The sequence below is a fragment of the Anthonomus grandis genome, chromosome 19, assembly GCF_022605725.1.
Source record: "Anthonomus grandis grandis chromosome 19, icAntGran1.3, whole genome shotgun sequence".
Lineage (NCBI taxonomy): Eukaryota > Metazoa > Arthropoda > Insecta > Coleoptera > Curculionidae > Anthonomus > Anthonomus grandis.
Window position 1 is genome coordinate 12,049,510 of NC_065564.1, and position 27,458 is coordinate 12,076,967.

The 27,458-nt window shown below is 35.1% G+C and overlaps 3 protein-coding genes across 4 annotated transcripts in view; 1 reads left to right on the forward strand and 2 right to left on the reverse strand.

The window, feature by feature from the left end:
• The window catches only part of LOC126747382 (transient receptor potential cation channel subfamily A member 1), a 592,560-nt gene that overhangs the window by 420,834 nt on the left and 144,268 nt on the right, over positions 1-27,458 (forward strand). The window lies entirely within an intron of this gene.
• LOC126747392 (uncharacterized) lies at positions 10,482-14,537 on the reverse strand. The gene is made up of 3 exons (XM_050455977.1): positions 12,970-14,537; positions 11,757-12,607; positions 10,482-10,769 (listed from the first exon to the last, which is right to left on the reverse strand). Exons 1-3 carry the CDS (start codon positions 13,151-13,153, stop codon positions 10,764-10,766), a joined length of 1,041 nt encoding a protein of 346 aa, XP_050311934.1. The 5' UTR covers positions 13,154-14,537; the 3' UTR covers positions 10,482-10,763.
• Positions 15,939-18,852, reverse strand: LOC126747396 (uncharacterized). The gene is made up of 2 exons (XM_050455980.1): positions 17,853-18,852; positions 15,939-16,035 (listed from the first exon to the last, which is right to left on the reverse strand). Exon 1 carries the CDS (start codon positions 18,809-18,811, stop codon positions 17,855-17,857), a length of 957 nt encoding a protein of 318 aa, XP_050311937.1. The 5' UTR covers positions 18,812-18,852; the 3' UTR covers positions 15,939-16,035; positions 17,853-17,854.

Sequence of the window (27,458 nt, forward strand, 5' to 3'; positions counted from 1 at the left end):
CATTTGTGGGCCGGCATTGTTGGAGAACGCTTAATTGGTCCAATTATGTTGCCTCCTCATTTAACGGGAAATATTTATTTAATTTTTTTAAGAAATGTTCTACCAGAACTATTAGATGATCTGCCCCTAAATATACGACAGAACTTATGGCTACAACACGATGGAGCGCCAGCTCATTTTCCACTTATTGTCCGCGAGTTTATAAATGAAAATTTTGGAAGGCGCTGGATTGGCCGCGGAGGCCCTGTCACCTGGCCAGCGCGCTCACCAGATTTGACACCCTTAGATTTTTTTTTGGGGGCATATGAAAAGTCTCGTATATGAAACTCCAGTCGAGTCAGAAGAAGACCTGGTGGCCAGAATTTCCGCAGCTGCTGAAGTAATCCAAACCACGCCTGATATTTTTAACCACGTCAACCTTAATATGGTACGTAGATACAATAAATGTATCAATCGTGGCGGCCGGCATTTTGAGCAATTAATATTTTAAGTTTATTTTTGTAATACCAATTTTTAATAAAATTTGTTTACGTTTCTAAAATTGTTAATTCGTTGGTTTTTTATTACACTTAAAATCATTTAAACATTTTATGCCTCAAGGTAATTAAATTGACAGTTAACTAATTTGAGTACCAATTTAATAAAGTGGCTACCTTAACTTTTTTTAAACATTTATTTTATATTTACGCCAGATTTTTTTTTAATTGTTTATTAATAATAATAGATAATTCATTTTTGTATCTCATAACTTGCTTTTCGTCAATTTTCACAAAAACGGTGAAATTTACCATTTACCGACTTTTACTAAGAGCACCTTTTTTATATAAAAAGCATAGGAACATCATAATCTAATACCCAAACGGGCAGAAATTAAAGTCTTAAAAAAATGGGCCCAAATTTACCAAATACTCCCCTGATTCTGATTTTTTTTTATTTAGTAGGTTCAAAAGAATAAACGTACTAACAATAATTAACCTCCCAAAATTGGTTGCGGTAGCTAAAGTAGTTCCAGAGCTTTAAAAAAAAAAACTAGTTTTTAAAGGTTATTTTCAAAGAGCTCTAGCTCCCTGAGGAAGCTTTTCCGGACCCATGTTTATACGAACTTTTGTTTTACGTTTGACGTTTTCTATCTGCCATAGAAGTTTGTAACATGATCAACGGAACACCCTGTATATGTTTTTAAGGTAAATTTTTTTTCAAGGTATTTTTTTTTATTTATAAGCCGTAGGCCCAAAAGCTTAAAATACTTTACCATATGTATATTTTTGCACCTTGTATAAAAAATAGCAGCCTCTGCTGGTTCTGCCGAAATGTAGGCAAACTCTATAATATACTGTACTTTTAAAAATAAGCAAAATTATATTACTTATATTACTTATTAGATTTTATACTTAAAAATTAGAAAAAAAAACAAAATATGAAACTAAACCTTTCAATATTTTCTCCCAAATTTATACTATGGAATATGCGAATATGTCCTCAAACAGAAATAGCGCAATGCGAAAACTCCCATTTCTCTGCGATATTATGTCTCGTAATTTTTAATACCAAGGCTGCCAAGCGAGTTTCATCATTCCTACGTATGGGGGCGCCACCTCTTAGCTTCTAAATTGCTAGATAAAGCAAAGAACGGCTGGCTGCCGCGGTCACGAAATTTTATACAGTATTTGCGCATCTTTTCCCTTTTCAATCAACGCTTTAAAGCACAAAAAATCGATAAAAACCTCGGTACCTATCCGTTGCCTGCTCGTCCCAATCATTCTTTTTAAAGCTATAAAAATTGTTGTGTAAATACGGGGAAAGATTCTTTATATAGTCAGTATTTTAAAACGTATAGAAACTAATTAATAATTAGGGTTGGGTGGGAAGTATTTACTTCGTCGAGACCTGGATATAATTAAGATCGAACATCACTTAGGTAAGTTCGTTTGATCTTCTAATTATATTTCAGGTCTCGACTCGTAAATATAATATGTAGATGTTTAAAGCAAAATTCAACAATTTTTATATTATTTATAACATAATATATTATAATTTTTATTTCACTAATACCAAAGGTAACACAACTAAGAAGAAATAGGTAAATACATAACAGAAATAAGCTAAACATATAAAAGAAACGTACCTAAATATAATAGACTCAAAGAAAAATATAACTATCCACATTAATGTATCTTATCTAAGCATACATATTCAAAATTATTACGAAATTTATCTACTTTCCAAAATACTAGTTGCAAAATTATTCTTTATAATAGGCCTATTATAAAACTGGCCGAAAACTTGAGATTTCTCTGACCAGCCAGCTGAACGCCTAATCGTATCAATACTTACACCCCTGTAATGCCTGTAACCCCTGCTGATGTAGCAGCATGCCTAGTACTATGGGCCGTAAAAATATCTGTATCTATTCCACAACGTTTTAGTATACATTTAACCCATCTAGATATAGATTGAGTAGAAGCGTTTCTATAAGATTTCTTAAATGTAATAAGTAAATTATTCGCTTGGGATCCTCTCAATTGCTGTGTTCTTTCTAAATAAATATTAATAGTGTTTGCAACACAGAGTTGTCTGTTTGAAAAATATGACATTTTTACATTAGGCTGTACAACATTTTTCCCCGAAGTTTTTAACCTTTTAGGAATTTTAATTGTAACACCATCAACCTCAATATTCGCTATAGTTTGGACACGTTGACCCGTGGACAAAAGTAAAAGTATTGTGAGTTTAAATGTTAAATCTTTTAAATTTATTTTTAGACTATCCCATTTTTCAATTATATTTAAAACAATTGACGGATCCCAAATTGAATTATATTTTGGCTGACTGGGTCGTAAATTGTAAATTCCTTTAAAAAATCTTTTGAGCAGAAAACCTCTTTGAAACTCCTCACCCGCTATTTGCCCTATAGCAGATCTGTAGGAATTTAATGTTCCATAGGAACAACCTTTATTAAAATAAATTGTTAAAAACTTTATAATATTAATCTGTGAAATTGAAAATAAATCTAATTTTTGCTCTACGCAGTAACTCCACCAAAGCTTAAGGGCACTATTATATTGTTTTAAAGTAGAATCAGTCACAGACGCCATGCAAATATCTAAGGACTCGTTGGGGACCTGCCTTCTTAGGAGGGCTTGGCGGATAAGAGCCCTTCAACCAGGGTAATTTGGTTGCATAGTTCGTGAGGATTCCTATCAGAGAAACAAGAAATCAAATTTTCATTAGGTTGAAAATAAATAGGATCAAATTTTAAAAGAGAATTAAATTGTGGATACCACGGCTGAGTAACCCAGTTTGGAACGATCAAAATACCTTCTGCTTGATCGGTTACAATTTTCTGTAAAACTCGTTAAGATCTGAGAAAATGGTGGAAAAGCATAAAATTTAGGTTCGCTCCAATTTAACGTGAAAGCATCTACTGCAAAACTGTCAAAATAATTCGCACTTTGCATTGCTGCGACTTGCAAACAAATCAATTTGGGGTTCACCAAAAACCTCAACAATTTTTTGAAATATGACTTTGTTTATTTCAAACTCTGTCTCATCTTTTAAGGACCTGGACTCTTTATCAGCCGCTGTATTCTCCGAGGATTTTATATAAGAAGCAAACACATATAATTTTCTCCTTTCACACCATTTCCATAAATCTCCAGAAATCTTATTCAATGTGGGAAACTGTACACTCCCCATACGGTTTATACATGCTATAGCCGTAGTATTATCTATGCGACAAAGAATAGAACTATCGGACAAATTTTTAGCATAACATTTTAAACCAAAGAATGCTGCTAATAATTCAAGGCAATTTATGTGCAACTTTCTTTCTTGCTCTGTCCAATACCCATGAGTCCTCTGTCCATTACAGAATATTCCCCATCCTGTATTTGAAGCATCGGAAAAAATCTCTATGCAAAAAATATGCGGTTTTAACGAACCTGCAAATGAAACGTGAGATTGCCACTGAATATTATTGGGTGTTTTCTCGAAGGACCACTCATCCAGCTATGAAACACGTTCAATTTTTATACATATTTTTTTTTATTTAACTAATTACTTTTACAAGTTAAAGAAAAGGTTTAGAACTCGATACATAATTATAATATTATATGCTCGTTCACGTTCTTGTTCTTCATGATGTAATAATAAGTCCGCTTACACCCGCACAATCTCCTCTCGCAGTTGACGCTCGCTTCCCCTCTCTCTCTCTTTCATGTGCAGTGTGGTGCGGTGGCTAAGGTTTCATTTATCGAACACCGTTTCTATAGTATGCGTACGGAACATGCCGCCCGCCTTGAAAAGCATAGATTTTCAACAAAAAATTAAAAAAGTTCCAATGAAACTAAATGTCCAATCATTTAAAACACTTAATGATTGGGTGTAATTAGATCTATTTTAGTCTAGTCGTTGTTACCAAGAGGTAAAACACAGATTTTTGTTATTGCACGTTTTGTTATAGTACCATTTGGCAATCTCACTGACACAACACGCACAATATTATCTGTTCCTCGATGCATTTCAGTTACTCTTCCCAAAGGCCACTTCAGCGGTGGTAAGTTCTCCTCCACGAGAAGGATTAAAGATCCAACTTCCAGGTTGATGTTGGCACGAGTCTTCCACTTTTGTTGTACTTGAAGAGAATGAAAGTAATCTTGCGACCAACGTTCCCAGAACTGCTGATACAATTGCTGCAGTCTCTGATATCTTGTTAATAAGGACATTTTTACATTCTTGATGTCTTGTTCAGGTGGCTCAGTAATCGTTTCACCAAAAAAAAAAATGGGAAGGGGTTAAAGGCAAAAAATCTTGAGGGTCATTGGATAAAGGCATAAGTGGACGAGAATTTAAGCATGCCTCTATCTGAACTAACAAAGTGTACATTTCATCAAAGTGCAAAGATGCGTCACCTATAACTCGTTTGAGATGGTATTTCGTAGATTTGACAGCGGCTTCCCATAGACCTCCCATGTGAGCCGAACGCGCTGGAATAAAGTGCCATCTTATCCGATCTTCAGCCAAAATTTTAGAAATATTTTCGTTATGTGTCGAATCGTTTAATAACTTATACAATTCAATAAAGTAGTTGTTCGCTCCTACGAAATTTAATCCATTATCTGAGTAAATGTCGTGAGGTTTGCCACGGCGTGAACAAAATCTTCTAAAAGCATTCAAAAAGCTGTTCGTAGTTAAGTCTGTCACAAGCTCAATGTGTATTGCGTGAGTCGCAAAACAAACAAAAATACAAATATAAGTTTTTACTAATTTACTTCTGCGTAAAGTTCCTTCCTTAACCAGGATATGACCCGCATAATCGATGCCACAATTTGAAAAGGGTTTACTAGGTTTTATTCTTGCGGATGGTAATTCACCCATTAGAAATTTACATGGGGTAGGCTTTGCTTTATAGCACCTAATACAAGACCTTAAAACTTTTTTAACGCAATTTTTACCATTTATAGGCCAAAACTTCAATCTAATGATAGAAAGTAAATTTTGGTTTCCTGCATGTAAATTTTTTAAATGCTGATCTAAAATTAATAGTTCTGTAAATGTATGTTTATAAGGAAGGATAATAGGGTGCTTATGATTGAAATCAAGGTCCGATTTTGATAATCTACCACCTACTCGTAATATCTTTTCTTCATCTAAAAAGGGGTTTAAATTGAGAATTTTGCTATCTTTCTTTAGATGTCCATTCATTTTTAAATGTTGGATTTCCTGTTTGAAGCTTGAGTTTTGAACAAGTTTAATTAATATTTTTTCTGTGTTATTCAATTCATCAACAGTCAAACATTGGGATTTATAATGAGAAAGCTTTAAAGATTGATTCTTAAACCTAAATATGTACGAAATGATTCTTAACAACTTTGAGTATGTACAAAACTTTTTAAAAATATCGAATTATTGATTATGTTCATTTTTTAAAGTTGACAAAGAAACTGTTTTTAATTCAGGCAAGTCATCTATTACTTCCAATTCGTAACTGTTTTTGAATTTTTCTCTTCTAAGAAATTCTGGTCCGTTAAACCATACTTGATTTTCGAATAATTCTTTTGGGCTTAAACCTCTTGAAATTATATCTGCTGTATTATCTTTGCTCTTTACATGCTGCCACTCGCTGATTTTAGAGATTTCAGTTATTTTTGAAACCCTATTCGCTACAAAGGTTTTTAAGTTGCAAGGTTCGATTCTTAACCAAGACAAAACAATTGTTGAATCTGTAAAATAAATTGATCGCGAAATGTTGACATGAAGAGTATTTTTTACTTTGTGAACTGATTCAGCTAATAAGTGAGCGGCTAACAGCTCTAATCGAGGTAGCGATTGTTTTTTCAGCGGTGCCACACGCGATTTAGCTGTAAGTAGTTTTATTGTTTTCGTTTTATTTAACAGTGATCCCATATAAATACATGCCCCATAAGCTTTCTCTGAGCTATCACAAAAGCCGTAAAGTTCTATTTTCTGTACTTTGGGTAATAAAACATGTCGTTCTATTTTTATTTTATTCAAATAGTCAATTTGAGAAATAAAGTCTAACCAAATGGTTTTTAATTCACTAGGTATCTCTCTGTCCCAGTCTAATTTTAATATCCAAAGTTGCTGTATTATTAACTTTGCTTTGATCATAGCAGGGCCAATTAATCCTAATGGATCAAAAATCTGACTGATGACTGAGAGAATTGACCTTTTTGTAATTATATTGTCTTTAAAATCAAGTTTTATTGAATATTTCAATAAATCGTTATCTGAGTCCCACATAATTCCTAAAGTTTTAAGTTCTTTTTTATCATTAAATAGAACTAGTTTATCATCGTTACTATCACTGTTTTGTGTAAAATGTAAAATGCAAAATGTAATTAAGGATATTCTTGTCATTGGACGACCATTTACGTAAATGAAAGTTCGCACTTGCAAAAATGGTACTTATTTCATGAAAAAGCTGTATGCATTCCTCTTTCGTATCTAAACTTGTCAGCAAATCATCCATATACATACAATTTTGTATAATTTTTGATGTTTTAGGAAACTTGTTTTGACTTTGCAAAGCCAACTCTTCCAAGCACCTCGTTGCTTGAAACGGCGCACTTGACGTCCCGTAAGTTACCGTGTTCAATCCAAAGACTGTAATTTCGTCTTGAGGATTTTCACGCCACAATATTTTTTGATAACTTTGTTCATTATCCGCTATCTTTATACACCTATACATCATCTTTATATCCGCACTTAAAACATATTCTTTCAATCTTAATCTTAGCAAAATTGAATATAAATCTTTTTGTATTGTTGGACCAGCTAAGATTATATCATTTAAAGAAATATTTGTACTGGTTTTTGAACTTGCGTCAAAAACTACTCTGCATTTTGTCGTTAGAGACTGATCTCTTAACACAGCAGTATGTGGTAAAAAATAAGAATTGGTTTCGACCGAATTATCTGCACTCAATAAACCTTGCTGTGTCATGTGACCTAAACTTTCATACTCCCGCATAAAATCTAGGTATTGCTGTTTTAATTCTTTATTTCTTGCAAATCTATTTTCTAAGTTTTTAAATCTTTTTAAAGCAACAGTTTTTGAATCTCCGAGTCTGTCTTTACAGTTTGGAATAAAAGGATATCTTACAATAAAACTTCCATCACGATCTCGAATGGTTGTTTCTTTATAATAATCTTCACAGTATTGCTCCGCCTTTGATAATATTTTCTTTGTTTCTAATTCTTCTATCTCCCAAAATTTTTTCAATGATTCGTTAAGCTGTTTATTTGATATTTTAGCTGCAATGTTACAAACTTGTTTTTGCGCGTTCTTGTTTAAATTTAATTTTATGTTTCCTGTTATAATCCAACCTAGCAATGTTTTTTGTAGAATAGGTAAATTGTTTCCCAGTTTTATTTTTTCTTGTTGTAATAAGTCAAAAAATATTTCTGCACCTAATAAAATATCGATATTTTTTGAAACGTTAAAATTCTCATCTGCTAAATTCAAATTGTTTGGATAATTTAACTGTGATTTATTAAATTCAATCAAAGGTAACTTTTCAGTGATTCGTGGTAAAACTAAAAATTGTAATTTTATTTCATATGTATTAAATCTCGATTTTATATTTGTACACGTTCGACTTGTAATATTCGTTTCAATCTGGTTTATTCCTGATAGAGGTATATTTATTTTTTCACGATCCAATTCTAACATTTTACACAATGTATTACTCATTAAATTTGACTGTGATCCTGAATCTAAAAGTGCAGTACAAGTAATCCATTTTTTGTTTTTTGCTTGTATTAAAACTGTCGCCGTTGAAAGTAAAATTTGATTAGATTCTATTGTTGAGGTTGTATGGGTCAATGTTCTTTGATAGTTTTCTATTTCACATTCATTATTAAAGGCATTTGAATTTTCTAAATTTACTGGACTATTTATTTGTGAGTCTGAATTATTTCTGTCTATAACGCACATAGCAGGTCTGACCGATGCCTCTTCTTGGTGTTCAATTGGCCGCGATAAAGTTTGTAGACGTGTTTCACTACCGCCCGCCATTGGCGTACCAGCGTTGCGCAAATTTTCAAATTGCTGATTTCCTCTGTTCGGTTGAAAAGACAAATTACGAGTATTATTTGTAGTTGTAGGTTGTCGCGGACTTTCTAAGAATTGGGAGAAATTTTGTTTATTTCTATGAGTATAATTGTCGATGTGTGAAATAGTATTGTGCTTCAAATTACATTTTTTACACCCTTTTGCAAAACAGTTTTCTCTAGCGTGATTCGATCTTAAACAGTTTGCACAAATTTTAAGTTTATTTAATTCACTGTATTTTTCATTTAAAGGCAAATTCAAAAACAATGGACACTGATACAAGAAATGATTATCTTTACACAGGTAACATGAAGAATTATGATTATTTTTATAGTTTGAACCTTGATAAAAATGCATAGCCGGACAAGATATTCTTTTAAATTTATTGTTCTGGAAGTTTGTGTATCTGTTTTGTGAGTTTGTTATATTATGGGATTTTTCAGGAATTTGCGTTACTTCTAAGGTAAAACACTTTTTTGTAAGAAATTCAATCAACTGCGTTAAAGTTGGCATTGTAGTTTGATCACTTTGTTTATATTCAAATTCCCTTTTTGTACGATCATCAAGTTTATTTAGGATTATTGGAATCAATAGTGCATCCCAATAATCTACTGGCATTTTAAGTTTTTCCAATGCTGCTAAATGTTGATGTACTGTGTCAAGTAATTTTCTAATTTGTGTAGGCGATTCTCGAGATACTTGCGGAAGATTGAATAATAGAGTGTTAATATGGTTATTTATTATGGCCCTACGATGGTCATATCTTTTATTTAAAATTTCCCAAGCTATAGAATAGTTGGAATCAATAAGTTCAAGCGAATCTACTAATTTTGCTGCGTCGTCTTTCAAACAAGATTTCAATACTAACAACTTATTAATGTCTAAGATATCTGGTCTACTATCTACAACTGACATGAATATATCTTTAAAACTGTACCATGACTCATATGTACCATGAAATGTGGGTAGATTTAAATCTGGGATGTTTGAGCTGGCAACAACGCGAATACTTTGATTTGTCACGTTCGGGGTATTTTTTGTATTGCTAGGAGATGTATTTTCTTGAATCTGAGAAATTAACTTTCTTGCATTTGAAATACATTTATAAAAACAAGATTCTGTTTCCAACCTAAACTCTTTCTGAGAAACATCTAAAAACTCTAATCTTCTTTGAATTTGATCAAATTCTGATTGGTCTTCCTCGACACTTTTTAATCTACATTCTATCTGGAACTTATCTACATTTGAAAAATCTTTATTTTGTTCTCTTTCCAGAAAATCTATGAACCTATCTAATCTATCGGAAATAACTTCTCGCGCATGTAAATGTTCTCTTATTTCCATTTCGTTCGAGCAATCACTAGCTTCTTTTGATTTTTTCTTGTTAGACATTTTAATTTATTAAAATTTATAAAAATATTTACGTTAATCACGTTCTATTTAACTAAAGATAAGATAAAATGGCACGATCCACCCTGTAAAACTTAAAAATATAAGAATAGAAAATCAATAAATTCAGCGATTACCGATTCAACCGGACTATAGGTTAATGACGTCACGTTCAAATAAATCTCAATAGTCTATCGCTACGTTCGAATATTATTTTTTAGGTACAAGTAACATCACGCTCAAATAAATCTCAACAGTCTAACGCTACGTTCGAATATTATTATTTAAGTACAATTAATAACACCAGATAAAGCATGCTTAATGGGACAACAGGAAGATAGGATTTGATTCTACAAGGAAAATTGATAATTGAAACGATCTAACCTGATTTTAAACGTCGATGATACAATGGCTGCCATAACCACAAACCGCTTCGTTCTCATCGGCTCGAAGTGACCATGAATATTATAGGTTGTTTTCTCGAAGGACCACTCATCCAGCTATGAAACACGTTCAATTTTTATACATATTTTTTTTTATTTAACTAATTACTTTTACAAGTTAAAGAAAAGGTTTAGAACTCGATACATAATTATAATATTATATGCTCGTTCACGTTCTTGTTCTTCATGATGTAATAATAAGTCCGCTTACACCCGCACAATCTCCTCTCGCAGTTGACGCTCGCTTCCCCTCTCTCTCTCTTTCATGTGCAGTATGGTGCGGTGGCTAAGGTTTCATTTATCGAACACCGTTTCTATAGTATGCGTACGGAACAGCCACCATAAAAAATCTTTTGTTAATTCTGAAATTAAAAACATTCGTGAATTATAATTATCGCAATTCTTTTGAAGGGCTCTCTGTTTTTCTCTCTCAAATTTTTTAATGTATAGCCAACTGTAGGGTATAGCCGAACAACAAGAAACCAAAGTTCCTATAAATTTTGCAAAATCTCTAATAAAGCAGCACTTTTTCTTTTGAAATTTAATTATTAATTTTAAAAGTCTATGTTGCTTCTCAACTGGAAGAGAGATAGATAAGTCTACGGAATTATATAAAAAACCAAGGTACTTAATCGTCTGTCTGGGAACAATACAGCTTTTACCAAAATTTATTATAAAACCTAATTTTTCCAGAATTTTTATTGTCTCATTTACATTAAGTTGGCATGCCGGAAAAGAATCCCCTATTAGTAAAATATCATCTAAATACAGGTTAGATGTTAAACCTTTTGCTCTCACATAAGCTAACACAGGTTTCAATAGTTTAGTGAAAACTCTAGGAGCACAACTTAATCCAAAAGGAAGACAATTAAATTCATACATAGTAGCAAGAAAACTAAACCTTAAGAACTTTCTATGTGATCTCCTTACTGACACCAAAAAATATGCATCTTTAAGGTCAATCGTTGACATAAAACAATTTGGCTTTATAAGTCGAGCAACTGTTTTATGGTCCTCCAATTTAAAATGTTTATTTTTTACAAACACATTTAAAGATTTCAAATTTAAAATCAACCTCTTAGATCCATCACTTTTTGGCGTCAAGAAAATGTTGGAAATAACTTAACCGTTTTAGTAATAGCACCAATCTTTAACAATTTTTTAATTGATTTTAGAATTTCAATTTTTTCACTCTGAGACCAAATTGGCTCTCTTGGTATAAAGTTCTGAAAAGGCTTATGTAAGAAAGGTATGGTTAAATCTGATACATAAGATAAAACAACTTTATCAGAAGTTATTTCCTTCCATTCAGTCAGAAACTGGCTTAACCTATTAGCTACTTTACTAACCCTTAACGGCGTCTGTTTGGAGATATTTGACGACCGACGATTTTTCTCCTGCTGACGATGAAGGAAAAAATTCCTGTTGCGTCGACGGTCCGGTTGATTGTAGGTTGGTCTCTGTTGATGGCGCGGGTTGGGTTGTGGATTGTAGAATGCCTGTCTGCCTCGAGTAAATCCGCTGTTGGCACGGGGCAGACCTCTCAAGTTTAAAGGCCTCAAAATCTTTCTAGAAGTCGAGCTAGTTGGTTTTAGCTCTTCACTAGATCTTTGGAGAGTTTTTGAAGTTTTAATTTCTTCCTCCAAGTTGTCTCCAAACAACCAAGAGGAGATTTCAGACTTTTCCAATGTCTTTCTTAAATTTTTATTTAGATTAGAAAGAAGAAGCTCACGTCTATATTGAGACTGGTTGTAAAATAAGTCGGCCATCAGTCGACTAGCGTCACTTAGCTGTTTTATTATGGGCTTGTTTTCTTCCCTTCCATCCTTCAAAAGTAAAGAAAGGGCCAGTCCTACTGCTGATGCTGCTGCACCCATCTGAGTTTGAACTAACGCCAATTTAATGTCCCTACGAGTACTAAATTCATTAATAGCCGCAGACACTATTCTATTGATCTTTGAAGAAATAAGGGATTGACAATTTTTCGGTATGGGGTATTCACTGATAATGCTATTTCTATCTTCAGCATTCAAAACCTTACATAAAATGGCCTCCCATCTGTTCGCCAAATCCTTTTGAATACTAGAGCCCTCAACATCATTATTAGCAATATTAGGACCTAATAACTCCAATAAATTTACGTCAAGGGGCGGCTCAATATTTTCTCGGTCACTCTCCTCTCCCCTCTGCTCCTCCTCTTCTAAAAGAAAAGAGGGAATATTATTAATAACAGAGGGGGAATATAACTTTCTTGTTAAACAACAAAAAAGATGATGGTCAATATGCAACATAAGGTTAATCCTCATCATCCCTCCTCTACTTTAAACCAGTAGGTTAAAACAAGTAGGTAAGAAAGTTATTTAAACTTACATTTATGTAAGCAAGTATACATATTATAAAGACCTAATATCAATATCGGGTCCTCTACCATTTATGGTAGGAAATGTATACGATATATCCTCTCTACTATACCATAGTAGGATCAATATAAAATAAGGATATTTAAGTAGATATTTGCGATATAAACCAACTCAAAAAACAAAATAACATTTTATAACTTACCACCGAACAATTCCTCATCCGATGACGATGAAAGAACCCGTATGCGGCGGCGATTATCATAACGGTTCCTTCGACCCCTCGAAAAAGAAGGACTACCTGGGGCCGTATTTTTGAAACCATGCGAGAATCTTCGAATGCGAATAAAGTCGAGCGGCAAAATTCGCACACGAATTAAAAAGTGCATTTTTGAACAGCATTCGAAATTTCATTCGCATGCGAACATGAAAAGTAGTGGCAACGTAGCAAAGTCGAGTGCTATTGGAGGCCGTGTCAACCGGGATGGATTTTTAACCTAACCTAAAATTTAACTCTAAAAACATCAGGGAATTTTGAGGTTTTTTCATGTGTTTCTTGGGTTTTTGCAAATTGACTTTTTTTTTAAATGAATTCAAATAATAAAAAATATTGCGGTTTTGTGTCGAGTGAGCAAAAGAAAGAACTAATTTCATTTATGGAAGAGCACCCAGAATTAAAGTTGGGCAAATTCACCCAAAATTTTTCGGCTAAAACTGCACAAGCCTTGTGGATGAAAAGTAGCGGAAGTTACAGTCTCTGGAGCACATAAAGAGCACATCAATTCTATCGTAATGGTCTTGCTTAATCTATATAATTTATTAAATTGAGCATCTTAATACATTTCAATACTGGGCCAAGAAATGAAGAGTACATCCTATTCCTTTCAACGACGTTTCTTTGCACAAGATTGTTTAATCTTGCCATTTGATTATTTTTTTTTTCAATAAATAACAAAGAAACACTACGAAAATACTTAACCAACTCACAAATTTAAAAAAAATACAAAGCTAGTTTAAAATCAAAACAAGACAAGTGGCAGAATCGCACACGAACATTGAAGTTCGAATGGTATATACCCATTCGAGACACCGCATGCGAAAAAGTTCGCATACGAAGCGGTCGAAAATACGAATATCGATTTTTCGTGCGAAATCCTCTTATTTCGTATGCGAATCAACGTCGAATGGTTTCAAAAATACGGCCCCTGAGCCAAAAGTTTTTGCCGTCGATGTCGATGGACGCGGAGACAGAGAACGCCGCACCGAACTATCGCTATTAGAAACAGGCGATGGGGAACGCCTTGAACGATGACGACGGCTTTTTTCTAACTTTAAAATCTTTCTCTTAAGCTTATCCAACTTTATATCCACTTCACAACTACTGCTACGCTTTCTTTTAGGCATATTTTCACTACGCCACTCAAAAAAAATAAATAAAAAATCGAAAATTCACGACGATGCGGGGAGACAAAGAACGTAAAAATATAACACACGGCGTGGCCGACACACTGCAAAGGAATGATTGGGACGACCGGGCAACGGATAGGTACCGAGGTTTTTATCGATTTTTTGTGCTTTAAAGTGTGTGGCCTGCGCTTCCGCTGGGATACTACATATTATATTTACGAGTCGAGACCTGAAATATAATTATAAGATTGGTTGACTTACCTGTAAGGAAGATCAATCTTAATTATTCGAGCATCGAAGTCCTTCTATGATAGTGTTGGTAGGTCCCATTTTATGGCCTATCGACGCACAGATATTTCGAAGAATTCCTAAATTAATAAACCCGCGACCGGGTCTCTCTACCTGCTTAGCCTCAGTTCATTATTGTGACGCGAAAAATCGCATCATCCTAGGGCGCCTATTTAAATATTTTTAGGAGGGTGGGCCCTATCATAGAAGGACTTCGATGCTCGAATAATTAAGATTGATCTTCCTTACAGGTAAGTCAACCAATCTTATAATTATTCATCGCATCTTCGTCCTTCTATGATAGTGTTGGTAGATGTTTGTAGGTAATGAAATTACTGCGATTTTTGTGCAGAAATTAATAATCATATATTACTAAAAATTTTCGTAAACGCATTAACAAAATAATAATATCTACTAATCGTACTCGCACTGAAATCTAAACAGAGAAAACATCAAATTACTAAATACTAAATAACTCTGTCAAATTGTAACTTCAACAATTTTAACTACAAACCTTAACTAGTACTATACAAAACAACAAAATATTTGAAATACATTAAGTATTCTTTTCTAAATTTACTAAAGGTAGGTCTTTTACTAAAGGTGGGTCTTTTACTAAAGGTAGGTTATAAAACCTATTAAATACCATCGACTTCTCAGTCCATCCTGCTGTATTTCGAATTAGATCAATATCTAAGCCTGCTCTTGCGGCTGCAGAAGTCGAGGCATGCCTTATGCTATACCCTTTAAATATTTTGGTGTCAATATTACTCTTCCCAAGAACTTCTTTTACCCACCTACTTATAGATTGTGTAGAGGCAGGATGAAAAGGTTTTTTAAAAGTCAATATAAGTGCCTCCTCTTGAAGGCGATACTGAGAAGTAATTTCTTAATAATGTTTTAAGGTGGTAGCTACACAAAGTTCTGGTTTATCGTTAAAGAATTAGTAAACCAAATATGGTTGTTTTTTGCCAATACCTGAAGTTTTTAATTTAGCGGGTATTCTGATCTCAATTTTTTCAGAACTCTGGAAAATATTACCTATTTCAATTTTTGATATTGTTTGCACTCTTTGACCAGATGTTAATAATAGTAGTGTAACCAGTTTTAATGTTAAATCTTTTATTGTTAATTCTTGTAAAGGAATTAACGAGGCCAAGTATCCTAAAACGGGGCTAGGATCCCATGTAGTCGAATAACGAGGAGAACTGGGCTTTTTATTGTAAATTCCTTTAAAAAACCGTTTTAAAACACTTTCCTCTTCACTTTTTAATGGAAATATTAAAGAAAAAGCAGCTCTATAAGTATTTAATGATGAATAAGAGAGCCCTCTATTGAAATTCTCAAGAAGATAATCCAAAATCAAATTAATATTAAAGTTATAAGGATCGAATTGTTTTTCTGCGCAAAAGTTCCACCATCTTTTGTAACAAATGTTGTATTGTTTTAAGGTATTGTCTGCTACTGAAGCTAACATAATTGGAAGAGCAGTATCCGTAATCCCTTTTCTTTTTAACGATTCCCTGACAACTTCCCTGCTACCAGGGAAAGGTTCTGATGAAGGGGGTGAGTTCCTCTGAAAGGAGAAAATACTAAATATTTATCGGGAGCAATATGTATAGGTTCTTTAATTAGAAGTTCTAAAAATACGGGATACCATAGTTGCGTAGGCCAATTTGGAACAATTAAAATACCAGTGGCATTTTCATAAATAATTTTTTGTATAACTCTGTCAATTAATAAAAAAGGGGGAAATGCATAAAAATAATATGGATGCCAACTTATAGTAAATGCATCCACACAAAGGCAGTCTGGATCGGGGCCCCAAGTAATATAATTCTCACATTTTGCATTTTGCTTTGATGCAAATAAATCAACTTCTGGTTGCCCGAATGTTTTTATAATTTTTGAAAATACAACATCATTTAACTCAAATTCGGTATTGTAGGTTTTATTTCGAGATAAAATATCCGCTTTAGTATTTCGAGAAGTATTAATATATGAAGCCGATATAATAATATTCTTTGATTCACACCATTCCCAGATGAGGCGTGTTATTTTGTTTAAATGAGGATGTCGAATACTACCCATCCGATTTATACATGCAATTGCCGTAATGTTGTCAATTCGAAGCAAAATTCTGCAATTTAAGTATTCTCTTGCCAAAGATTTAAGACCGTAATATGCAGCGCATAATTCCAGCCAGTTTATATGTCTCCCTACTTCGTCCTTTCCCCAAAAACCTTTTGCTTCTATATCACCACACCATGCGCCCCAACCTGTTTCTGATGCATCAGAATAAATTTCAAAACGAAAAGCTGATGGTTTTATTGGTTTTATAGCTCTAGAAATTTTTGCCAGCCACCAATCGATTTCCGGGATTATGTTTTCTGGAATGTACATAAATTTATTAAAGTTGTAATGATTTAACTTAAAAGCTTTCTGCTTCGCAATCTCGAGTGGTTTTAAGTGCAACCAACTATAATCTAAAGTAGGTGAAACTGCGACTAGTTTTCCTATTAATGAAGCAAAATTTCGAATCTGTAATTTATTTTCGTTTTTAGTTTGTTTTAATAGTTTTTTAATTATAAATATCTTATCTTGGGGTAATGTAAAAAACATTTGATTTGAATTAAAAATGAAACCTAAAAATTTTATTTCTTGAACAGGGCAAAGTAAACTTTTATCATAATTTATGACAAGACCTAGGTTGGTAAGAGTCTTTGAAACCTTAACTACCGCCTCATAACATAGCAAAAAATCATTGCCAAGAATGAGAATATCATCCAAAAAATTTATTATCTTACAACCACTCTCTCTTAAATGTTTAGTAACTGTTTTTAATAACTTCGTAAACACAAGAGGAGCTATACTTAATCCAAAAGGTAAGCTGTTGAATTGATACAACTCGTTTTCAAAACAAAAACGTAGGTATTTCCTATCTCTCTTGTCGATAGATAGGAGGTAATAGGCATCTTTGAGATCTATCCTAGCCATGTAACATCCTTTCGAAATGATTCCTAAAGCATTACGGTAATCCTCCATTTTAAAATGGCGATTAAAAACAAAAGAATTTAATTTTTTCAGATTGAGAATAAATCTATGAAAACCATTTGGTTTTCTTATCAAAAAATATGATGATAAGAATTGCCCCTTTTTTACGTGACATTTAGATATAACGTTCATTTTTAATAATTGTTGAATTACTTCTTTATATATTTTTAAGTTCTTTCTGGAGATAAAAGGAACTGGTATTTAAGACTGTTTTGGTTTAGAATTAAAAGTTATTCTGATTCCCTTAACCCACTCTAAAATTTGATTATTGATTGTTATTTTTGTCCATTCATCTAACCTATCTTTAATACCCCGTGTACGTTTTAAATTTATTTTTACCTCTAACGATCGCGATCTGCTTTGCTGGTGTATGGGCGTGTGTTCTTTTCCGCTTTCCTGTATTCCCTCCTTTGTCCCTGGCTCGGTCCTTGGTATCCCCTCCATTGACGGTCTATCCTTCTCTTCCCCCTCCTCTCTTCTCTCATCTTGGTCTTGGGATAGGTGCGCTGGTAGTTTAAATTAGTTGATGATGCCTTCGAAGTTCCAGGTCTTGATAAATCCACTTTCTTGGAGATTGAAAGATCTTTACCAGCTTTTTTCATTTCCTGGCAAGATTTTACCTTAGAAATATATTCTTTACCGAAAAGATATTCATCTATCGCCATTTGGCGGGCTGCTAATCTTCCCTCTTCATTGATGAAGGGGTTGATTTCGAACCTTCTTTTTAAGGACATGGCATGATGTACATTTGCGAATAACTGACCGACCTCTATTAACTGTTCAATCATATTTGTGGCACACTCTTGATCAGGTTTTTCTATTTTCTTTGAAATTACTGTACCCAGTATCGACAGCCCAATGCCTACTTGAGACTGTATGCCTGATAGAAAATTATCATTTTTCAAGGTCTGAGATGAAAGTATGGGTTTAAGTTCTTCGTTTAAAATAGGGGCACTTAAAGTCTTGCAATTTTCGGGAATTAAATGCTTTTGAAGCAACTCTTTCCTTAAATCTACAGGTAAACCTTCCCGTACGTAGCAACTCCATCTTACAGCCAATTCCTCATGAATATTAGAGCCAAATATTTTCTGGTCCATAGGGTGGTCCTTAAAGTATTCTACATTTTTGGTAGAATCTTCTGGCACCTCAACTTCTAAAGGAGCTTCTCTATTAGGTAAGTTACTGTTGTCAACAGGAGGAGTCCCATTAGCGTGTCTACCAGTATCCATATCACTGGTAGAACTACTGCTTTCGGAATCTGGCAACAATAGAAAAGGTCTGAATAAGAAACCAGGCATTTGCCCTCTTTTACACAAAATAATGAAAAACTCATAAATGTGCAATTAAAAGTAAATCAAAACAACAATAAAATTATGTTGTTGGGTGGCAAAGCAAGTCAAAAAACAATTCTTGCTCTTATAGGTAGGTAGGTGTACATGTACAAATTTGCTGAATATTTTTAGTCAATACAACTAACGGCAAATTATCTGTAAAATGTCCTATAATATAGTAATAACAAAAAAAAGGACCTCTACCTAACGGTCAATACGACCTGTTTATCTCCTGGTAATCAAGACGATAACAGAAGATTTTTGTATAAGAAGGTATGGGGTCAAAACAACCCCAACCTTATATTATTACTGAAGAATACCGTCCAAACGATTTATGTAATCTAAAATGATAAATTAAAAACATTAACCTACCGTCATATTGTCTAATAACTGATTTATAGTACGGTCGGACTATATACATTAATAGATTTTATGATGTTAAATTCTTCTTGAAAAGCTTCGTTAGACAGAGGTAATTTAAATAATCTGTATAGCAAAAAACTAAATGGAGCAAATTTATGTTGTCTAGGAGAAAGAGAGTCAAATTGAATGATGTTGTCCGTTGCGATTGGTTTTCTATAGACTTCAACAAAGGAAATGCAATTATTGTCCATTCTTCGCACAAGTAAGTCCAAAAATGGCAGACATTGATTTACCTCCCTTTCTAGCGTAAAAGTTATATTTTTGTGTAGGGAGTTAATAAATTTGGGTCAGTGCAAATAAACCTTGTACCCTATGAACCTCAGAACCCCTACACTATATGGCTTACCAAAAGTACACAAAGAAGGAATCCCAATAAGACCACGAGTGGTTTCGTCAATTCCCCCTGTTAAAATTATCTTCCTGGTTAAACGAAACCCTCAGAGATGTAACTGGTTTTAACAACGAGTTTTCGATTGAGAATTCCATAGACTTTGCGAACTCCTTAAAGAATATCAACATCCTCAGTAATGCCATTTTGCTCTCCGTAGACGTTAAAAATCTTTTCCCAAGTATACCTTCGTCAAAGTCCTGGTAGTAGAACTTCTTAATCTAACTAGCCTTCCAAAAATGATCATTGAAAACCTTATTTCTCTCTTATCGTTAGTCTTAGATCAAACTTTTTTAAATTCAACGAAAAGTTTTATAGACAAACTACAGGTCTCGCCATGGGCTCTTGTCTCTCTCCCTTCCTGAGCGAAGTGTGAAATTAGAAAAAAAATAATGGCTAATAAATTTTCTCAATTTATCATTGCCTACAGGAAATACGTTGCCGATGTTTGTCTCATTTGGGGAGGTAACGATAATGATTTGTCCTAATTTTTAACGTTTATTAACTTCCTACATAAGAATATAACTTTTACGCTGGTAAAGGAGGTAAATTAATGTAAACCATTTTTGGACTTACTTGTGCGAAGAAAGGACAATAGCATTTTCTTTGAAGTCTATAAAAAACCAACCGCAACGAACAACATCATTCAATTTGACTCTCTTTCTCCTGGACAACATAAATTTGCTGCATTTAGTTCTTTGCTATACAGATTAATTAAATTACCTCTGTCTAAGGAAGCATTTCAAAAAGAATTTAACATCATAAAATCTATTGCTATTAATAATAAATTTCCAATTTCAAGCTTAAATAAAATTTACTTCAAATATTATAATAAGTACAAACTCTCTTTTCATATTGTCCCAGAAAAGAAGGAACGTAACAAAAACTTTAGATGTTTAACATACTTTGGAGGTATCTATTATTCTTTAAAAAGAAATTTGGTAAGACCAGTAGATGAACAAGACCCTCTATCTAAATATGGGGTTTATAGCTTACAATGTGCCGATTGTCCCGCTATTTATGTAGGTCAGGCAGGAGAATTTCCCCTAGATTACAGGAACATGTGGGTCTTGTGAATAAGTTTAAAGACAGTGATACTACTAAAACCAAGTCGGCCTTTGCTACACATTTATTATCCTCGGGCCACAATTTTACTGTCTCTGATAATGTATCAGTCGTGCATGAATATCAAAAAAGCAGAAAACTGGACCTTCTGAAAAATTTGAAATCACCAAAGCCAAGAAAAGCCCAATTCTAGACTGTGTTAACGACTTTTTTAATTTTGAACCGGGACTCACTTGTAACAATATTGCCTGATATATTCCACTTCTACTAGAAATATTTCCAAGGACCTGGTAGCGCAGTAGTTTACATTTCTTAACTAACGTGTTTTTCGAGACTAGCAGTAGTTCGAATCTCACTGAGGAAAATTTTTTTCATATTTTTGTATTTCATCAATTTTAATTTAGTTGTTTTGGTTTTTACAAACTTGTGGCGTATCACATTTCTAAGAATTTATTTTATTTAGTGTGTGTGTATAATGTGACCGTAAAGCATGTACTGTTTGTAGTCGATTTTTAAGATACCAATTTTATATAACTTTAAGGTTGTTATTATATTGTTATATACGCCAGGAAAACGGACTGGAACCTCTTCGGAGGCAAAAGACAATGTAGAGCTCGAAGTGCTGACAGAGTCAGTCACTGAGGCTATTAAAGTTGCTTTTGAAAACTCATGTCCACTAAGCAAACCGCGTCAAGCAGGGAACACCTCATGGTGGAACTAAGAATTGGGCGAGCTAAGGAAGACAGTAAGAAAGCTTTTTAACAGAGCCAAAAGAACTGGCGAGTGACAACACTTAACCAGGTACAATGATGCTATAAAAAGAGCAAAAAAAGAAGGGTGGAGGAAGCTATGCCGGGACCTAACAGAGACACCAGCATATGCTAGACTCCACAAGGCAATATCCAAAGAGCCACGACAAACCCTAGGCTCTTGTCTAAAACCCGATGGAGAATATACGACAACCGAGGAAGAAACGCTTGGCTTAATGCTGAACACGCACTTTCCGGGATCGAAAATTCTTCATCAACCAGAACATACCCAGGATCCAACTCCTATCATTCCGAACAGGGGCAAAAGGGAACACTGGGAACTAGCAAAAAAGGTAGTAACCTACGAGAAGGATAAATGGGCGATAAATTCCTTCAAACCATTTAAATCTCCCGGAATGGATGGCATAATGCCAGTCATGTTACAGCGGGGTAGCGAACTGCTGCTGCCTGCACTATGTAAAATAATGCGGGCAAGTCTAGCCAAGGCGCATATACCAGAGAGTTGGAGGAAAGCAAAGGTAGTATTTCCACCAAAGACGGGACGCGACTCCTATGCGAAACCTAAATCCTTCCGACCAATCTGCCTTACATCATTCCTCCTAAAAACAGAGGAAAAGCTCATAGAAAGGCATATCAGGGACAATGTATTACGGGTCAACTCACTACATCGACACCAGTATGCCTACCAAACAGCTAAATCTTGCGAATCAGCGATTCACGAGATAACCCAGAGGGTCGAACAATCTCTGAACAACAAAGAGATTGCCCTAGGAGCTTTCTTAGACATTGGGGGAGCATTCGACAATACATCATATGACTCAATCAACCGTGCGATAGCAGCACGAGGAATACATCCCATGATTGGCGGCTGGATAACCCAAATGCTAAATCATAGGAAAGTAGCAGCAAATCTCAACAGCACAACGGTTAAGGCCAAAGTGTGCAGGGAAACACCGCAAGGCGGCGTACTGTCATCGCTGCTGTGGAACCTTGTATCGGACAGCTTGCTGATATGACTGGAGAGGCAGCTTATCCTCGCTATAGGATATGCTGACGATATAGTCATCCTTACACGAGGGGGTAGTCAGGCTCATGTATTCGAAAAAATGCAAAGAGCCCTGACTACTGTCGAGCACTGGTGTGAGGAAGAACAACTAAGGGTAAATCCCACAAAAACTACTCTGGTTTCCTTTACTAAAAGAAGAAAACTAGAGCCCATTAGAAACATAAAATTTTATGGAGAAAATCTGCGACTTGAAGACGAGGTCAAATATCTAGGTATAACCCTGGATAAAAAACTCAGCTTCAAGAAACATGTAATCCAGGCTACAAATAAAGCCACGAAAACTCTTATGTACTGTAAGAGAATGTTCGGTAGATCATGGGGACTGTCACCAAAAATGGTACATTGGATGTACACGACAATGGTTAGACCCATCATTACATACGTAGCACCTATATGGTGGCATGCGGCAGAAAAGAGGACTGTAATACAGATACTCAACAAAACACAACGAATAGCATGTCTGGGCATAACAGGAGCGATGTCAACAACGCCGACTGCTGCCCTAGAGAACCTGATAGGACTAAGCCCGCTACACTTAGTGGTACGGGCTAAAGCTATATCGGGGGCGAAAAGACTGCTGTCAAATGGCGCAACAATCCTATCGAAAGATGGGCACAATGCCTTATTTGACAAGATACGAAGAGAACATGTTATGTCAGCGATAAGACCTGGAAGAGGGAAATCGGCAACTCGCTAGCAAACCAGAACAAGCCCACCCTTCAAGAAGGGTGAGAACATACTGGGCCTCTCCAGACAACAACTGCGAAGGGTCGCGGAGCTATTTACAGGCCATGCACCCAGCAGGAAACACCTGCATACGCTAGGGAAATCAGTTACCTCGCTATGTAGGGGATGCATTGAGAAGGACGAAACAACTCTTCACATACTGTGCTTCTGTGAAGCATTTAATCAAACCAGGGCAACATTCCTGGGGGAAGAGAAACCCTCACCAGAGGGTATAAGAAATCTACCACTGGGCACAATCCTAGACTTCCTTGAAGCTACAGAATTGAACCTGTGGGACTAAACATATGGGACACAATAGGACTGCTTCTTAGCAGACCGCAGTGTAGGGAGCCACAAGGCACCACCCAGCGGTGGAGTTTTAGTGGGTATAGGACGAAACAGACTCGACACTGAGTCCCACACTACTGGGGGCGGCGCCGCGTAACCAGTGTTCATAAAGAATTTCTCCACCGACCCCAAAAAAAAAAAAAAAAAAGGTTGTTATTGTATTTAGCTACTTTTAAAATTATTAAATACTTTTGAAACCGAGACTTTGTGTAGTTCCCTTTAGATTATCCCTGCCTTTATTAATATCTTGTACCCTTGAAATTGAAATTGTCGAAATAGTGGGCTGCCAGGCAGTTGTGCATATAGGTCTCCTGATGGACCCGTCATGCCCCACCGGGGAAAATCTTGTACCCTTTTCCGTCTATTTATCTTTGCCGCTCGTATGTTGATGGTCTCGCAAACTCACTGCAACAAATATTTTTTACTGCTTTTTTCCACTTGGAAAGGTGTAAGAGACATGTGCAAATTTGAATAGCCTGCTACAAACGTTCATAAGTTCCAAATTCTAAAATCGTTTAAAAACGTATGTAAAAAGTCATATCCGCTTAAAATGCATCACATACGAAAAATCCATATTTACCTAAAAATGTTTCGTCTGTTTGTGTTAGAAAATATTTTCTTATTCTTGTTCTATAGTGGGGGAACCAACAAAAGCCGCTAGAAACTAAATGCAAGAAGTTGTAAAGTAAGAGTTAAACTAATGGGATAACAAATTTGAAACAAAACAGGATAAAAAGAGAGCTGGAAGAGAATATACAGGGTGTTTCAAAAGTGATGGTCCAAACTGAAAGGGGGTGTAGGGGAGCCTATTTGGAATTAAAATAACCCCCTATGTTGTTATCCAATTTTTGATGGTTTAGAAGTTATAGCTGTTTTTCACTTTTTTGCTATACTTTACTTCTGGCTTAAAAAATTATTTTTTTTTTAATGTCTGGGGATTTATTTTTTAAATATATTTTTTTAGTATTTTATATAAAAAATGTCAAGACTTTTTAATAAAAGTATATCATAAAAAAAATTTGTATTATTGCTGCAGAAAATCATGTTTAATTTTTTTTGTGGTTTCTTTAAAAACAAATTTTACCGTTTTAATGATGCACCACAGTACAGAAAGGCGCTGCAAGAATTTAAACCAATGTTTTAAAAATTCTTACAACTTATAGCCTTTCAATAGAAATCTTTAACTTAAAGGTCTTTATCTGTTTAATATAAGTTAAGTAAAGTTTTAGAAAAATGGAACGTAAAAGAAATAAAAGCTAAAATAAAACTTCGAATATTTCATTGGCATTTATTTAAAAAAGATGTTCAAAATGGCCGCCGCCGGCTCTTATACATAAACGACATCGTCTTATAAAATTTCTTTTTAAGTTTCTAAATGCTCGAGCATTGTTTCGTAAACTTGTTGCTGCATCTCGCACTTTTTGACGAAGCTGATTTTCAGTTTGGTATACAAGTTCTTTAAAGTATCCCCATAAAAAATAGTCAAGAGGATTAAGGTCAGGTGAGCACGGCGGCCATGATACCACTTCTCCTCTGTCTACTCTCTTTCCTATCCAACGATCTGGGTAAGCACCATTTAGATAGTCTCTGAATATTCGTGCACTATGCGCTGGCGCTCCGTCGTGTTGCAGCCACATTCTTGCCCGTAATTCCAGAGGCACATCTTCCAAAAGGTCATAAAGTTGGTGTTCTAAAAAATCTAGGTAGCTCTCTAGATTTAATCTGACCGGTAACTCGAAAGGGCCAATCAGCCTACCACCGAGAATTCCTGCCCACAAATTTACGTCAAATCGGTACTGGAAGCGATCTTGCCTTATTATTCTCGGATTTTCTATAGCCCAATAGTGAAGATTGTGAATACTAAATATACCAACTCGTTGAAATGAAGACTCATAGGACCACAAAATGCAGTCAAAAAAGTCCGGGTCTTGCAGACATCGTCGAAGCATTTCTCTGCAAAATGCTACTCTAGGCGCGTAGTCACGGGGTAAGAGGGCTTGAACACGTTGCACGTGGTATGAATGCTGGTTGTTCCTCCGCAACATGCGAGGTATCGTAGCTATAGCTAATCCAGTAGCTCTAGAAATTCTACGAATACTTGTAGAAGGGTCCGCCTCTATCAAAGCAAGCACCTCTTCATCATCCAACCGCGGTCTGCCTATTTGTTGTAGGTACATCACCAGGTATTTCTCCCCGCAAATATGAGTTATGTACTCGTATGAACACTCTGTGATTGGGAAAGCGTTCGCGATCCGGATAACGATCACGATACTCTCTTGCAGCAAGGCGAGCGTTCCCACCGCACAATCCATAAATGTAATGCATTTCAGCATATTCCCGTGGGGTATACCGATCCGGCATCTCGATGCAGATTAATTACACCACCCAACAGCATGTATGTTGCATGGAATATTTTTATGATTCTAGGCTTATTTTTAATGCTGATATTAAATAATGTCATCAGTTTATATGTGTCAGCTCTAGTTTTTGAGTTAAAAGGAGGGAGTATTTTTTGGGAATTAAAAATACACTCAACGTACAAACATTTTTAATTACAAGAACTATACACTCAGGAATTTTCTTTTATATGATTTTCTACTAGTTTTGAATGAACTGCTACTCTGAATACTCCAGCAAAAATCGGCCAACATATGTGCATCCCAGCGACCCTGAAATCGTTCCTCCATGGTTCGAAGATCTTGGTGGAATCGTTCACCCTGTTCTTCACTCATGTCACCGAGATTTTCAGGAAAATGGTGTAAATGGCTGTGTAGGAAGTGCACTTTGATGCTCATGTTACATCCAAGTCGCTGGAAGTGTGACAACATCTCTTCGACGTGCGCAATGTAATCATCACCCTTCCTATTACCTAAGAAATTTTGGATAACCCAAACAAAGGAATCCCATGCATTCTTCTCAATTTCTGACATTGAGCTGGTGAAATTATGATCGTTTACCAACTTGCGAATTTGTGGACTATCAAATATACCTGCCTTGAGTTTTTCTGAACTTAGACTTGGAAATTTCCTTGAAATATATTTGAAACATTCACCATCTTTATTTAATGCCTTAACATATTGCTTCATTAAACCTAGTTTAATGTGCAGGGGTGGCAATATGATACGATCTCGTGGCACTAGAGGTTCATTTATAACATTAAGACTACCTGGAAGTAGTGCTTCCCTAGAGGGCCATTTTTTTTTTGACCAATGTTCTGATTTTGCTCTACTATCCCATAAAGACATAAAACAAGGATATTTAGTGTAGCCTCCTTATTGTCCTAAAAGGAAGTTCACCTTAAGATCAACGCAAATCACCCATTTATGATCGTTATATTTGATTTTGTTCATGACCAGTGCTATTGTGGGGTATTCTTCCTTAACTTTAGTTGAATGTGCTATTGGTATGGAGCCTAGTTTATTTCCGTTGTGCAATAGTACACACTTCAAACTCCGTTTTGACGAGTCAATAAATAAACGCCAATCGATTGGTTCATATTTCTGCAAGCCCATGGCAGTCATTAAACCAGAAATATTAGTACAAAATACAAAATTATCCTCCTGAGCGAAAAAGGGAAGTAAGTCTTTTTCTCGAGTGCGGTAATAAGAAACTTTAGTTTCTTTAGTTAAAAGATTTCTCTCTTTTAATCTGAAGGCCAATAATTCAGACGAAGTTTTGGATAGTCCAAGGTCTCTAATTAAATCATCAAGTGCACTTTGATCGAATGGTTTTGGTTCAAAGAGATTTTCTGGAACAATCTCGTCATCGCTCATGCTACTCAGTTCATTCAATTCATCAGAACTTTCTGTAGATGTAGATGGTAATGGT

Excerpts from the sequence above, each read along its gene's own strand:
- LOC126747396 (XM_050455980.1), bottom strand. The coding sequence starts at position 18,811 with ATGCCTGGTTTCTTATTCAGACCTTTTCTATTGTTGCCAGATTCCGAA.
- LOC126747392 (XM_050455977.1), bottom strand. The coding sequence starts at position 13,153 with ATGCACTTTTTAATTCGTGTGCGAATTTTGCCGCTCGACTTTATTCGC. Across the intron at positions 12,608-12,969 it reads GGATGAGGAATTGTTCGGTG|AAGAGGAGGAGCAGAGGGGA; the intron begins GTAAGTTATAAA and ends CTTTTCTTTTAG.